Here is a 16,506-nt window from a genome sequence, read left to right as displayed (position 1 = left end):
GAAGAAATTTGTCTAAACTATCAGAAGTACCAACCAGTGAGAGTGTAAGCTGGAACAACTTTTTTGAATGGAAAGCAGACAGAATTTATGAAAGTTTAAAATACACATATTTTAACCCAACAAATCTACTTCCAAGAAATAATTCTACAAATGTACTTCATAAGTTCCCAAAGACCTATGAAGGATGTCTACTGAGGCATTTTATAAATAGCTAAAGCGGAAGGTTCTATGGTGCGCAGTTATACTCTGTAACACATGGGGTTGCCAGGAGTTGAAATTGACTCCATGGCAACTGGTTTTGGTTAAAGTGAAGTACGACTTGCTTGTTCATCAAAAAAGGGCTGGTTAAGCCTGAGCCCAGAAGAACTAGGTAGTGCCCAGCTACCACCCCCAACCACTCTGACAGGGATCACAGCAGAGGATTCCGGACAGAGTGGTGAAAAATGTAGAACAAAATTCAAATTCACAAAAAAAGACCAGACTTACTGGTCTAACAGAGACTGGATGAACCCCTGAGAGTATGGCCCCTGGACACCCTACTAACTCAGAACTAAAGCCACTGCCAAATTCCACCTTTCAGCCAAAGATTAGACAGGCCTATAAAACAAACAATAACATACATGAGGAACACGCTTCTTAATTCAGTCAAGTCTACGAGACCAAATGGGCAACTCTTGCCCAAAAGCAAAGACGAGAAGGCAGGAAGGGACAGGAAGACTGGACAAATGGGCACAGGGAACCCAGGGTGGAAAGGGGGAGAGTGCTGACACATTGTGGGAAACAAAACAATCTGGGTATAAATTTTTGAATGAGAAACTAATTTACACTGTAAACTTTCACCTAAAGCACAATAAAATTAAAAAAGGGCTGGTTAAATGAACTATAGCACAGCCATCCAAAGGAATATTATGCAGCTATTAAAAAGAATGGGGTAGATTTCTATGTACTGAAATGGAAATATATTCAAGACTGGATGTGTTCAGAGAAAAGGATAGCCACATGTATTTTTATAAATGCATAGAAATCTCTTTTAAAAAGAGATTGTATTTTTATGCAAATAGTATGCATGTTATACATTTTTGCCAACACACAACCTTCTGGAGACTTATTTTCCTAAGTGCACTGCAAGCGTTATATGTGTGCCCACATTATTTGTGAAAAAGACGATACACAAGAAACTTTTCCTTGTGGTTACCTCTGTGGGGTGGTCAGGGTAAGAAAAATTTTACGTTTTCGTTTTCTGTTTTTTGGTCTGTTTGAATTTTTATTATGAGCATGTACAGTGGAGGTTTTAAATATAATTTCTATATCTTAAAAAATACAAAGCTCTTTATCTCAGACACTAGAGGAAAGCAACAGCAAAAGCATATACAAACTCCCATTTATGCTTGTTGATTCAAATTGAACTACAGTCTAATCTCAAAAGCGATTAGAGAGCACAGTTGATGGAGTATCTGAGCTCCAAGTCTCTGGCCTCACCCTGCCTGGGAAAGGGAAGGGAGACTTCCATTGTTGAAACCTTTTGGTTTTCCTTTCCCTTTCTTCACGGGGCTCCTCTCCAGGGGAGAGAGGCACAAACATTCAGGGCATGCTTTCCAGTTAGAAGAATAACAATTAAGTGGCTACTGGGTCCCTTTGGCTACAAGAAAGACAACTGGCCACAGCTGCACATCACAACAGAATCCCTTTCAAACAGATCAAGGTCTGTAAGAACTTGGTCTTTCCTGTCCTTCTAAAGAGTACGAGAGGGTATTCTCCCACAGTAAGGTAGGGTGGGAAGAAAATAAAAATCACAACAAGCACATAAACACTCTTTTTTTCTTTTTCCCATTTTGTTAGCATGTCACGTCAGTACTGTCTTATTTACTGTGTATGTCTGTGGAGAGGAGAAAAGGATGTATATGTTGAGTTTAGTCAAATAACAGCATATTTTGTGGTAAACTTGTTAAATAGAGCATCTTGTGGCCAAGCTTCCGTTTTCACATCAGTGAATATATCAGGGGAGATGCAGGCAGAGCAAAATAAAACAGAACAATATAATAGCTTTTTCACTAGCCATGAGGGGACTTAGAAATAGCTGTTGGTGTTAATATGGAGGGAGAAGAAGGGATGCTTTAAGAGGTTCTTTAACAGACAGTCTGGGCTCCGAGATCAGCTTCAGGACCAGGGGAGAACCCACGCCCAACTCAGCACCTGACATGTAAGTGCTAATATATGACTGACGCATGAGTACCATACTGATTGTTCCATAGGCCCCAGTCTACGAAACTCTACCCTGGAAATCCTTGTGCTGTTATTCTGTTTTGGGAATCTTAAGCTCTTTACCTGAGTGCAAAAGATTACTGATTGGGCAGCAGTATTTCCCACCACATCCACAAACCAAGCTGGAGATCAATAGCAAAGTACTGGGCCATTAGGGAAATGGCAAATGTGGAAAATGATAGAGAGATCTGGTTACTCAGCCAAGGACACAGGATCAGAGTTGGGAAAACCACGCTGAGTTTACTAATTCCCATTGTACATGCCCTGGTCAAAACCAGGCTGCAGCTACCACCTACCTCTGTTAATTTATCTCAATCTCATATTGACTGAACACTTTCTACAGGTGGTATTTGATTTGGCTGAACACTTTAGTATTGCTTTGTGGCAACAAAATGATAGCCAGTAACATAAAAGGAGCCAGGGATGTTATCATCATTAGTGAGGAGAAAGGTCCTAAGACAATAAATAAATAAAGGACCAAGTGCCATTTTGTGGATCATGTACTTAGTGCATTATTAGTAGCAAAGGTTAAAAGTCAAGCTGGTTCCTTTGTCCACCTGGAAACAGTTGCTTTGTCTTCATCTATTCCTGGAATTGTCAGAAGTAACATGAACTAATTATTACATTAGCCTATAATGCAAAAAAACCTACTGCCTTTGAGTCGATTCCAACTCATAGCGACCCCATAGGGTTTCCAAGGCTGTAAATCTCTACAAACAGGGTCATAGTCACAGGTACAGGGTTAGGACTTAACATCTTTTGGGGGGACACAATTCAATACATAACACCAGCGAATTCACTTTGCAAAAATTCACACCACTTAAGTTTCATGTACTTTTCTGAACATATGTTATAGTTCAATGGAAAGTTCTTTTTTTTTGCAGTCCATGGTTTAGTGAAAGTACAGTGGTCAAACATTCAGTTTAACTCCAAACCAAATATATTGTGGCCATCATGTTTATGTCTTATGGAGAATTTTATTTTACCTTTTTCTACTCTCAGCTCAAGGCTCCCAAGTTTCTCGCCATGCAAGCCCCAGCTTATGTATGACCCATACATGAGTCAGTAAATCCATGTACTTTTTGGAAATGCATGTTAAGTGATGCCATGACTGTTGACTTTGCTTTCTTTCAGATGTAACATGCAGCATGAAGAACGGCAGATGTAAGCAGTTTTGTAAAACAGGTGCTGATGGCAAGGTGGTTTGTTCTTGTACTGCAGGATACCGACTCGCAGAAGACCAGACGTCCTGTGAACCAGCAGGTCAAAATCTAAGTGTTTTAAACCTTTACAGACACATTCTCCAAATCTATATTTAAACCTTCAACATTTCAACTAGCCTACATAATTTTAATCCTGACTTGTATCTACTTCCCTTTGAAATCATAGAAAAGCTCAGTAGCTTGAATTGGACAAAGTAATTCCCCAAACTGCAGCTTCATTTTAAAGATAAATCCTGGAATTGTCTACAGCCTGAATTCTTTTAAGCCTGGTCAGTTTTGTTTTTGTTTTTCTCTGACTTTGATATCACGAAGCGTTGATTTTCATGACTTCTGTATACCAAACCCAACAAAACCCATTGCCGTGGAGTCGATTCCAACTCAAAGCGACCCTATAGCGCAGAGTAGAGCTGCCCCATAGGGTTTCCAAGGCTGAAATCTTTACAGAAGCACACTGCCACATCTTTCTCCCATGGACTTCTGTATACTTATTCGTAATTCATCAAGTCAAATTAAAGTAGTGATATCATACCATAAAAGTAGCATAAGTGATTGATTGAGTGATAGGCTTCTTGTTCAAGGATGGTAAATTTTAAGCATGATTCTGTCAGGGTCTGGCTGGTTTACCCCGAGAAAGTTACTTCATATCCTTGAGTTTCAGGCTGAGTTTACACGCTTGGTGTCAGAATGGTTCCAACAACGATCTAACTGTTTTTTCATTTTGTTTTGTTCTTTTGCCAATTCAACTTTTTACAAGTGTACAACTTATTGACAGCAATTACAATAATCGGCTGTGCAAACCTACCCTTAATCAATGTGATTTTTCTATCACCATTAACCCTCCTGCCCACCCCGCCCCCGCCCCCTCCCCAGGGAACCGCTAATAAACTTTAGTCTCTATACATTAATTTCTGTCAGGCTGATCAACACCATCAAGCTACACAGCAACAGACAAAGCAACGTTTCCCAGTCAAGTCAACCATGGCACCACATTGGCAGCTTACTGGTGTATTCAGAACATCTCCACTGCACACTCATATCCTCTTCTCTGAAAATGAAAGTGGTAGAAACTTTGATTAAAAAACAAAAAAAATAAGAAAGTACATGCTGCAGGATTAATATTTGATAAAAGAGGGGCCTGTTTGAAGTAAACCAGATGTAATTTCTTTTGCATTTCCAAAGCCTGATATCTTATTAAACTGGCACATCAAATCATGCACCATTCCTCTGAACTGGGTTCGATACCTAATCTCAGCCATGCACCAGGCAGAGGAAATTAAAGAAAGGACTAGAAGGCAGGAGTATGTGTGCTGCAATTAAAATGAAGAGTCTCTAATTCAGGGCTGCCTGCCTGTCCTTCTGACCTGCTTCTTGACATACACTGCCTGAAAGCTAGCCTACCTTGCGAAGAGGAAAAATCAAGATTTTATCCTTTAAAACCAAACTGCCAGCGTAGACATAATGGTACCATGGCGAAACCCTTACAAACTCTTCTATGTTCTAAGAGAAAAAAAATATTGTGAACTACCTTCCAAATATTAAGTGTTCTCTTTGAATATAGCTTCATGCTTTAGCAGATTAAGGAGGCCAAACCCAAAATAAGCTTATCTGCCTTTCAATAGTAATGGTCCCTTTTCTCTAGCTATTGTTGATGATTTATATTTATACATAAGTATTTTGAACTAATTTCCTGTTTTCCCAACCCCATGCTGTCTTTGTGATACTTTGCTGCAGCTGGTTGCTATAGAAATGCCTGTTATAAGGAATGTGTCTAAAGAGAAAGTGAGAAATGAAAATGAAATATGAGGTGACATCGCTTGACTACAAATTTCCATTCTGGTAGACCCCAATGTATCAATAGACTTTTCCTTTTCTTCAGGAAATAAACCAACCAAAGGCAAAAAGGTGACCAGGTCCTGAGTCGACGTAGCTCTGATGATCATATTAGTAACCTATTTGGTTACTATTTTACAGCCAAGTAGCTGAATCACAATGCTCTATCCCCAACAGACTCCTAAAAGGTCCACTTTGGGATCTAGAAGGCATTCTAGTCTACAAAAGAAAGCCTGTTAACAATAAGCAGCAGGCATCCATCCCATTTACCTAATTCTAAAGTTAAAGTTACCAGTTGCCTTGGAGTTGACTGTGACTCATGGTGACCCCATGTGTTACCTGGCACCAATCATCAGACTCCCAGCCAGGGAGCGCACCTGAGACTAAGACTTTTTTAGTAAAATAACTCAACAGAAAGTCATGAGACTTTATAAAAGTCCCAACAAATTTGAAGCTGGAACACCTATCCTGTTTCCGTAAAGATATGGATTCCTGAGCCAAAATTTCTTTTCATGAAGGGTTTGAAAACTTGCCATGAAAATAATGCAATCAACCTTTTAGTTTGAGACTATATTTACTGATTCAATTCTGTTAATATTGATGGGCCTGCTTCTCAGAAATGACAAAGATGGACCTCATTCTCAATGTTTGTAATACATGTTCTGTTTGCCAGTGAGAAATATCAGAATAATAATTTTTTTTTTTCTGTTCTTCTAGTGCCATTTCCATGTGGAAAAGTTTCCGTCTTGCATGCTTCTCAGAAACTTACCCGTGCTGAGACTATTTTTTCTAATATAGACTATGAAAATTCTACAGAAGCTGAGACAATTTTGGATAATGTCACTCAAAGCACCTTATCACATACGGACTTCACTCGGGTTGTTGGTGGAGAAAACGCCAAACCAGGTCAATTCCCCTGGCAGGTACTTTATACTGATGGTGTGTCAAAACCGGAGCTCAGTTGGCAAAGGACAGGCCCAGGTGGGAGGCTGAGGATCGAACGCTAGACAGACCTACGGGAGTGAGAGAAGTGTTTAGGCAAATTTCAGCAGCTGGTGAGAAGTTCAGGGACAAGTATCATGCAAGGTCAGGAAGAGTTTGGCATCAAGGAAATAGCACGGCAGGGTTCCAGACAATCCATCGGTCAGAAATAGAGAGGTCTGGAAGTGAGGTCACAGGTACTTGGGGTCAGGATACTACTTCCGCTTCAGCGGCTGGGAGGACTGGTGAGAGTAAAGAAAAGGACTCAACTATGAAGGATTAAGGCAAGAACTGAATTGCTGAAACCCGGGTATGGGATAGGGGATTGGTTCAAAGTTGTGGCTCTAAAAGTGTGGTAGCATCAGCATCACCTGGGAAGTTATTAAACAAACAAACAAAAAGTTGCCGTCTCAATCCCAACTCATGGCGACCCCATGTGTGTCAGAGTAGAACTGCGCATCATAGAGTTTTCAATGGCTGATATTTCGGAAATAGATCACAAGGACTTTCTTCCGAGGTGCCTCTGGGTGGTCTTGAACCACCAGTCTTTAGGTTAACAGCTGAGCTTATTAGGAATGCAAAATCTTGGACCTCACCCCAGACCTACCGAATCAGAATCTCTGGAGGTGGGGCCCAGAGATCTGTGTTCTAACAGCCTTCTACATGATTCCGATGTCCATAAAACAAACCAACCCATTACAGAAGCCAAAGCCCAAGCCACCGAATAGTAGACTCAGCGTACCTAGTTCCACTTTTCTCCAAGTGTGGTCTGCAGTCAACCCACATCAAAATCACCCATGCACGTTACGGAATTAACAACCACTGGCCCAAGAGCTAGATTTGTAGTAAGGTGTGTGGGTTGTCACTGAGCCTTACAGGTGAAGCCTAAGTGGTTCTCTCTGTAGCAAGGAGCAGCCCTGGAGGCAAGGAGCTGTCCCATCCATTAAGGTGACCACTAGCCACATGTGGCTACTTACATTTAAATTGCAATTATAAAAAATTAAAAATTCAATTCCTCGGCCACACTAGCCACATTTCAAGTGCACAAAAGCCACATGCTGCTAGTGGCTACCGTATTGAACAGTACAGGTATAGATAGAATATTTCCATCACTGCAGAAAGTTCCACTGGACAAGGTTGATAACAGAGTTCTGTCTAACATAAAGCTCCCCTGGTGGTCACCACCTATGACTTGGTAGTGATTAAAACCAACCAAACCAAACCCATTGCCATCAAGTCGATTCTGACTCATAGTGACCGTGTAAGACAGGGTAGAACTGCCCCATATGGTTTGCAGGGAGCGCCTGGTGGATTCAAACTGCCAACCTTTTGGTCAGCAGCCGTAGCTCTTAACCACTACACCACCAGGTTTTCCTGGCAGTGATTAGAGGGAGCTTAATGGTTCTTCTCACTCCAAAATACTTTCTCTACCGAGGTTTGAACTGCAATCAGAGACCAATGGCCTTAAAGACTATTCAGTCATCAAATGGGTAACAATTTAAGCCAGGATCAGATAAGTGTCCCCAGATTTAACATCACTAGAATTTTCTGAGACTCAACAGCAACTTACGACAATAACAGTTATGTAAGTATCCAGGATTCTTCACATTGTCTGCCATTCTCTAATATACTGGGTGTTGAACATATACCTAGGGGTGGAGGGGAGAGTGGCACAGACATTATGGAGACTAGGACTCAAAGGTAGCAGGCCATCACAACCAAGACTTTATCTTTTCCTTTCTTTTACCTTTGCTGTTCTTTTAACGATATTTGTTGGATCTGTTCTTATAGCCAATAAAATACACTGTATAAAAAAAAAAAACCAGTTGCTGTGAAGTCTATTCTGATTCATGGTGACCCCATGTATGTCAGAGTAGAATTGTGCTCTGGGTTTTTGATGGCTCGCTTTTTGGAAGTAGAACACCAGACCTTCCTTCCAAGATGCCTCTGGGTATATTCAAACCTCCAACCTGTTAGTAGCCTGGACAAACTGTTTGCCCCACTCAGGGACTCCTTCAGATTGGGAGACAGGGGCAGATAAAACGATCACATGGGTGAAGAAATCCACAAATGTAAGGACTTCACTTTCATCTGGAGTCATGAACAGTTTGAATGCACTGGAAATGTTGAGTCTGTTAAAGACAAGGCTTAGGTGAGTTGTTTGCAAGAGTTAAAGGGCCACAGAGGAGAAGAAAAGAGGACGTTTTCTTTGTGGACTTAAGGGTGAATGTTTAGCAGGCAGATGGTGGCCTGGTTAAAAAAGCCCTTTCCAACCACTGGCTTGGTCACGTGGTGGGCCGAGCCGCTCTGGGAGGAAACGTTGGTTGAAGTAATGTTTGTTGGCTTGCTGACTTGCAGAATGGTTCTGTCACTGGGGATGTTTGGGCAGCAGCTGAATAACTCCAGAGTGGAGAGTTAGAGAGGGATTCCTTCATCTGGAGGGAGGTCAGAGCAGGCTAGGTAACCGCTGGGACCCCAGCAGCTTGCAACCTTACAGTGCATAATTCACCTCCCACTTAACTGTCAGAGGTTGCAATCACTTCTTACCTTATTCTAGGGCTTTTCCCTCAGCTTGCTGGCCTTCCGGCAGCTAGGGCAGTGGAAGTCACTTCCCAGGAGCCCCTAGAATTCTGGTGTGGCCGCCCCACCCTAGCTGTGGCCTACGGTCCCTCATTGCTGAGACAAAAGGCCTAGGGGAGGAGGGGGAGGCATGTGAGGCCAACCAAAGGATGCATTTCCTCGTTTTACTTCCAGGAGCCCTGCGGAGGGCTCAGAGTCCCTGGAGAACAGGGGGATTGAAGCAGAACGTTGTGGGGGCACCAGGAGGGGAGAGAGGAAGCTAGAGATTTAAATGAACTATACAGGAACAGAAAGGATATCATCTTTAGGAGTCCCTGGGTGACGCGAATGGTTTAAGTGCTCAACCGCTAGTTGAAAAGTGTGATGGCTCGAACCCACCCAGAGGCAGCTCAGAAGACAGGCCTAATGATCTGCTTTTGAAAGGTTACAACCTTGAAAGTCCTGTGAACACATGGGGTCGCCATGAGTCAAAATCAACTCAATGGCTACCAACCACAACATGAGGGGAGAAATAAAAAGCTGTGAACGTTCCAGGCAGTCACTGGGTTGTGAACGAGGGCCATTCCTAAGCGTGTCTTTAAGTCAAATTTGTAGGTAAGTCAGAACGGGTGCATATGGTTCTTATTTAACCTTACTTCAGTGCTGCGCAGTGGTTAAAAAGTATGGCCGCTCCTTGGAAACGGTGTGGGGCAGTTCTACTCTGTCCTAAAGGGTCACTGTGAGTTGGAATCGACTCAAAGGCAACGGGGTTGGTCTTTTTGGTTAGTGCAAGAAAAGGCTCGAAGCCTTTTCGATGATTTAAAAGCTGCACGTGCAGCAAGTGAAGGTGATTGTGATGAAGAATTTGTTGCGAGTAGGGGTTGGTTCAGTCGTTTCAAAATGAGGACAAATTTACGTAACATTAAAGGGCAAGTCCAAGCTGTCCATAAGTGGGACCTTCATAACCCAGGAACTGCCTGTACAGAAAAAGGGAAATTGCAACACCTATACGACCAGATCACTTTTATTAACAGCTGAAAAGCGAGCAGTTTGAGGAAATTTTCTGGTTCGGTGCCCCGACCCTGCCAGCTGACAATTCTGAGCGTGTGCAAACTGACTAAGGCTTTAGTCAACCTACTGGGCTTTGGATTAGGATCTGTCTGACCCTGTATGTGAAGTACCTGGTCTTTTCATTTTCTGGCTTATCATAAGCCTCAGTTCTGTGGTAGCCATATTTATTCTACATTTAATAATTTGAAATCATTTTACTAGGTTGAAAAAAACAGAAGTACAATGAAAGCCAAATGGGTAAGCTTTCTTTAGCCTTTTTATTAAGTTGTATCATGTGCAGTTGCCAATATGTGATCATTTTTAACCTACAGAAAATGTCTAGAGAAGCAGTCTGTCTATTCCTTATTCTATTCTTGGCTGAAACGGTTTTTAAAATGTCTTAGCATTTTCCCCCGTCTTGGCCTTCCTTCAGCTTTGGCCTGTAGCTATCCTTAAAGGTATCTGCCTGTATATCTAGCTACACAAACCCAATCCTTTCCACTCAATTAGGACACACACCAGTGGCAGACAGCATGCAAAGTTACCATCTGTATAAACCAGGAGTTTCTCATTCATTTTGGTGGAGCAAGGAGAAATGTTACAAGAAGTTTCTAAGACTACAGACATATCTTCACCTGGAACAGATAGATAACCCTCTATTATTTCTAGCTCAGATGATAAAGTACCAATTCAGAGAAATAAAAGCATGGCCTATGTAATCTCAATTTGCCCCACACAGCTAGTTTGGACAGAATATTTAGACTATTTTTCTTTATGTTCTAAGGTTGTTTGGTGAAATGTATTTCAACGACTACTCTAGTTAATTATTAAAAACCAAGGAGTGGCTGGTGGATTCGAACTGCCAATGTTTTGGTTAGCAGCCGAGTGAGCTCTTAACTACTACGCCACCAGGGCTCCCAGTATAAAACAGTGTTGCCCAAATTTGCTTCGTGATGAAAATCACCTGGGGTCAGGCCATGCCTCATCCCAAGATGCTTTGGGGAGTGTACCACAGCACATTCAGAGGGTGACAGAGGGGGTAGGCCTGTCACCCATCCTCATTAAGATAAAGAGCATGTCCTGGTAGTGAAGTTGAAACCCCTTGGGAGTCACCCCTTTTGCCCGTTGGTTGTTGCAATGGACCGAAAGGAAAGGAAGATTGACTGACCCTCCCCTGCTTGGGCACAGTGTCCCAGGCCAGTGGCTGGGAGGAGAGGGGACCTGGCAGCTGATGGTGTGTGTGTGCCTGCTTGCTGAATCCTGGGGTGCAGCCCTTGGGCGCCTGTGAGGGTCTGCCCCATGCCAGGAGTGAGACATTAAATAGCAAATAAAAAACTCCATGAGAGGGTGAGTGAGAGAGACTGCGTGAGCGAGAGACTGCGGAACGAAGGGAACAGTTTTGTATTTTCATACTTTCAACGGTACTTTTCCCCCGCCTTTTCATTTTGCACTGAACCGCACAAATTATGAAGCCAGCCTCGTCTAGGATGAGCACTTTTTAAACATAAAGATCGCCAAGCCTTGGAAATTCTGAGTTAGTGGGTATATAACACTTCTCAAACTTTATTATGTGTAAGAATATTCTGGAGATCATCATTTCCCCAGAGCCACCTACCAAATATTCTGACTAACGAAGTCTGGGAGGGTCCCAGAATCTGCATTTTACAAGTATCCCGGATGATTCCACTGCCATTGGTGTACAGACCACACCTGGAAAAATACTAGGTGGTTAGGAGCATGGATTCTGGAATCAGGCCTACCGGGTTTTGCATCCTAGCTTCACCGCTAACTAACCTTAGGGGAGTTATTGTGCCTCTCTAAATCTCAGCTCACTCATGCATAAAATGGACATATTATACCACTTTATAAGGTGTTGTAAGTATTAAATATTTATTGAAGTATTAAATATTCACCACACACAAGAAATGTCAAACAATTTAGAAAGATTATTGATTCTGGGTGGTGGATACATGGGTGTTTATTATCTTATTCTACAGGTTTGCCTATAGTTTTTAGACTGTTCAAAAATACAAAGCAGCAGGTAGAGTGAGGGGGGAGCGAGAGTATGGGGAAGGGGATTAGAAGCTTGAAATGAGTCAGCCCCATAGTCTCCAGGTAGGAGGCGAGGGCTTCAGAGTCTAAGACACCGTAGGTGTTCAGTAAATTGAATTCAGGACAAAAAGAACATGCCCCAAAGACTTTCTCTGATCCAGACTTCAAGGGATTGACAACCTCTTTTCCCTTGCTGCGTTGGTGCCCAGGGCACCAGTTCACAAAGAGAAAGTCAACACTAGTAAAGGGCTTACCAAATGTTGAGTGTGCCCTCTAGTGTTCACACTTCTCAGCTTTCTTCCCGAAGAGGTGGACCAAGGTCCTTGCCTATACTGGAAGAGAAATTCACCAGAGGATCTAGACATTGAGGTGGTGAAAATAGTCATCGTCCACTGTGTTCATGTAAATGAATACACAGAGGGAAGAATGGATTGGCCTCTTGTCTAATAATGCCCACACTCAATGCTGCACCCAAATGCCTTTGTCTGTTTGGCCCAAGAATGAAGCACAACTTACATCGACCTTTTAGGACAAAGGAGGCTTACATACTCAGCCCGAGGAAGTTCACATATGGGAAGTGAAGACAGTGACATCACTAGGCATGTGGGGGGCTTGTGGACTCCGCTGGGTAACACTGTCAGGGAGGTGACACCAAAATGACTGTCTATAAAAATATCCCTGTAGTTAGTTATAGCAACAAAAACATTTTTAGCAAGCCCAGCTTACATGTATCAATATATCTACAAGGCTAAAACTCTATGCTAATTTACTTTTTGAACCTTCTAACGCACTCTGGTCAGAGCTGTCATTATTACCCAATTCCAATGACTCTTTGAATCACGCAGTGTCGTCTGCACACGCTATAAGCGCATGCTGTTGTTTTCGTTGCTGCCGGTGTTTTTACAGTCGCTGATCTTGTCAAATTTTCTGGTGTTTAGCTACAATATTGTGGTAATTAGTATTTGTGAACCTGTATCAATAACTGTTGTGAGAATGAAATAGTAATTAAAGGAAACGAAAGTGATTACGGGAATTACGATTTACAAGTAACATTAGTACAAAAAACATTACTAAAGATTCTGTATGGTCTGGTATGGGAAGAGGTCCATGGGGAGGGTGACACCATGAGTTACCGCACTGGGTGACACCGACCCTAGTGACGCCACTGAGGGGAGAACGGGAGGAGTGCATGAGTCCTGGCGTTCTTCACTGCCTGGATGGCTATGCGTTTAGCCCTCAAGGAGGCCTGAGGTCTGATTTTATAATATTCCACTTTGGAAAGGGCTTGAAGAGACCTCCTAGAAAAAGAAGTAGTTCCTGAGTGGTACAAATGGTTAACGTGCTCAGTTACTAACCGAAAGTTTAGAGACTCCACTCTAGCCAGAGGTGCCTCCAAAAAAATCAGCCATTGAAAAAATCCTCTGGAGCACAGTTCTGCTCTGACACACAAGGGGTCAACAGAGTCAAGATCAACTCTATGGCAACTGGTTTGGTTTTTTTGGCTTTTCTCTTTTAAGGGCCATGTAGCAAGACGATTTCCTCATGCAGGGACAGAAGACTCAATAATCACCAAAGGAAGCCAGTTCCTCCCATTTGCCCCAGGTGGACCTCCCCCTGGCTCTCATCCAGTTTGTTCCCTTCAAGGCAGTTACAGAAATGGCTTTTTTGATTATGCTCCAGAAACACATTCATTTGCAAAGCTGACACTTTCCAGAAAACACTCCATTCCTGCCAGCACCTAGACGCCAACATTTTCCCCACTCCTTTAAACAGCACGCGTATTTACTTTGTTCTAGAACAAATATATTATGTAGTAAGGTTCTTAATTATGTTCCCACAGGTCCTTTTGCATGGTAAAATTGATGCATTCTGTGGAGGCTCCATCATTAATGAAAAATGGGTCGTAACTGCAGCCCACTGTATCAAACCTGGTGTTAAAATTACAGTTGTTGCAGGTAATCAAATAAAAAAAATAGCACTAATCTGCAGATCATTGGATCTCCTACGTGGTTGCTACATCATATTTTACTAGGTCTAATAGGATCATTGCTGAATAAGTTGGGCTAGTGGTAGAGGTGCTGTGTTTTCAAAACCTGGCTTGGCTCCATCCTTCAAGTCCACATAGTTCTTGTTGTGGACTTTTAATAGCACTTATCTCAGTGGAGTACAATTATTTATTGATATGTCTATTTCCCCACCAGGCTGAACCCTCCCTAAAGCAGGTGACATGTCAATGATCTTTATATCTCTGGTGCCTGGCACAGCCTGTAGCAGGTCCTCAGCCAACATTTGAAGGACTGATCAAATGAACGTATTATATGTGCTCAGAACAGGGGTCTGAATACTTGAAATTGGGAAAGTCTAAGAGAATTCATGACAATTAGATTCATTATCACCTGTGACCAATGTAAGACGTGTAACAATGTGGACAAATGGAACCACCTGTATGAAAGGATGCCCTCTATTTGGTCCTGAATGATTTTTTGGTCTGAAAAGTACGTATTGCCCCTCATTTCATGTTACCAAAATAATCACAATATAAGATTCAGACATTGGGAAGTCAGTTAAGTCAGTGATACCAAGCAGATGCTTGGAAAATTGGCTGCTTTATGGAAAAGACAGTGATTGAAAAACAAATCTATTTTCAATAGGTGAACATAACACCGAGGAGACAGAACACACCGAGCAAAGGCGAAATGTAATTCGAGCTATTCCTCACCACAGCTACAATGCAACCATTAACAAGTACAACCATGATATTGCCCTTCTGGAACTGGACAAACCCTTAACGCTGAACAGCTACGTAACACCGATTTGTGTGGCTGATAGGGAATACACAAACATCTTCCTCAGATTTGGATCTGGCTACGTGAGTGGCTGGGGGAAAGTCTTCAACAGAGGGAGATCAGCTTCAATTCTTCAGTACCTCAGAGTTCCACTTGTTGACCGAGCCACGTGCCTTCGGTCCACAAAGTTCACCATCTATAATAACATGTTTTGTGCTGGCTACCAGGAGGGAGGTAAAGATTCATGCCAAGGAGATAGCGGGGGACCCCATGTTACTGAAGTGGAAGGGACCAGTTTCTTAACTGGAATTATTAGCTGGGGTGAAGAGTGTGCAGTGAAAGGCAAATATGGAATATATACCAAAGTATCCAGGTATGTCAACTGGATTAAAGAAAAAACAAAGCTCACTTAAACAAACACTTATTTCCAAGGCTAGCTTCTCATTTGGAAGTGAAAATGGACAGGGTCTCTTACCAACTAATCATTTCCCCATCTCTTGTTAGATTTAAATATATACATTCTAAAAATACTGCCTTTTTTCCTTACAGGGGAGTATTCTGTCTAGAATACATATTTCACTAGAGTAAGTAGATTAGCAAATGTGATCACTAGTGAAGTAGACAGTGGTAGGAAATCATGACCATACCTATGGGTTTAGCCCTTGACAAGATTGTGAGATTAAGTTCTCCGTCCTGCCCATCAGGCACTATGGTTCCCCACTATGGCATCTCGCCTGAGTCTCCCTCCTTAGCAGCATTCCATGTTCCAGATGTTTCTTGCCTCTCCCACCACGACATCAATATTTCTTAGGTCTGGGTCCAGGATTCTTGTCTAGTCAATCACAAGGCCAACACCACACTCATAAAGGAAGAAATGTGGTAGGTATTATAGGAGGACCCCATGCCCCAAACACAGGAGCAGCTGACAGGTTAAAACCCATCAGAAACACTACTTCTTTACCTGTACCTCATTTCTAAATCCTTTATCTTTTCCAACTTCCAATCCCAAATCAGTTTCTCTCTCCCTCATTCTCTCCACAGGCATTAAATGAGGGAAGGGGCACATCACAACCTGGTACTGCCGTACACAGTTACACAAGTCTATCAAGCTCTGACTTGTTTTCAATTTAGTCTCAGATTTGCTTTTTAGAACATAGGGATGAAGTAAGGTGCCTTGAAAACTTGAGGGAAAAGTTCCTTTTAGAGAGTTACATTATTAAAATACATATATAATGGAAGCAATGAACCACCTGGAAAAGTTCCTTAAGACCTTGTAATTGTGTGGGTATGGAGGTCTGACTAGGGATGGTTCCATGGAGGCAAGACTGGCATGTGATCATAACTAAGAAATATACGCAGCTGTGTTGTCCCTGTCTGAAAAAATTAATGTTAACAGAAAGTGAATAGTTTGTAGCCTAGAACTTGTAGCGTCTTCACGGAAGAATTGATCAGTGGATCTCCTGGCTTGGAGCATTGTCCGGGGCCAATGAGGAAGTTGCCCAGAGAACATGGTCATCTTTTCTCCTTGACAAGTATATCCCTACCGTGAAGAAGGGTCCACCAGGCTCAATGGCATGAGTCATTATGATCAGCCAGCTAACTCCCCTTTTCTGGTCTCATGCTCACCAAACAACTTTTTGATTACAACTAGGCCTTCTGTACTGAATTTTCTGGAAGGAGTGAATCTGCTGACCAACCCATATATGCACTTCAATTTGTTAAACAGTAATACTTCCCTTTGTGAATTAATAAACTGGTGTTCT

At 42.3% G+C, this 16,506-nt stretch overlaps 1 protein-coding gene across 2 annotated transcripts in view; it reads left to right on the top strand.

The window, feature by feature from the left end:
- Positions 1 to 15,731, top strand: part of F9 (coagulation factor IX) — a 30,073-nt gene extending 14,342 nt beyond the window's left edge. Inside the window, exons 5-8 of one of the 2 annotated variants that reach the window (XM_004380938.2) lie at positions 3,397 to 3,525; positions 6,033 to 6,238; positions 13,798 to 13,912; positions 14,609 to 15,731. In XM_004380938.2, coding sequence (XP_004380995.1) covers positions 3,397 to 3,525; positions 6,033 to 6,238; positions 13,798 to 13,912; positions 14,609 to 15,156 — 998 coding nt within the window. In that variant the 3' untranslated portion in view covers positions 15,157 to 15,731. The remainder of the gene's footprint in view (positions 1 to 3,396; positions 3,526 to 6,032; positions 6,239 to 13,797; positions 13,913 to 14,608) is intronic. The other variant, XM_012556827.1, reaches the window with a different exon arrangement.
- The last annotated feature ends 775 nt before the right edge of the window (positions 15,732 to 16,506 follow it).

The sequence above is a fragment of the Trichechus manatus genome, unplaced genomic scaffold (genome assembly GCF_000243295.1).
Source record: "Trichechus manatus latirostris isolate Lorelei unplaced genomic scaffold, TriManLat1.0 scaffold00079, whole genome shotgun sequence".
Lineage (NCBI taxonomy): Eukaryota > Metazoa > Chordata > Mammalia > Sirenia > Trichechidae > Trichechus > Trichechus manatus.
This window is presented reverse-complemented; position numbering and strand designations above follow the sequence as displayed.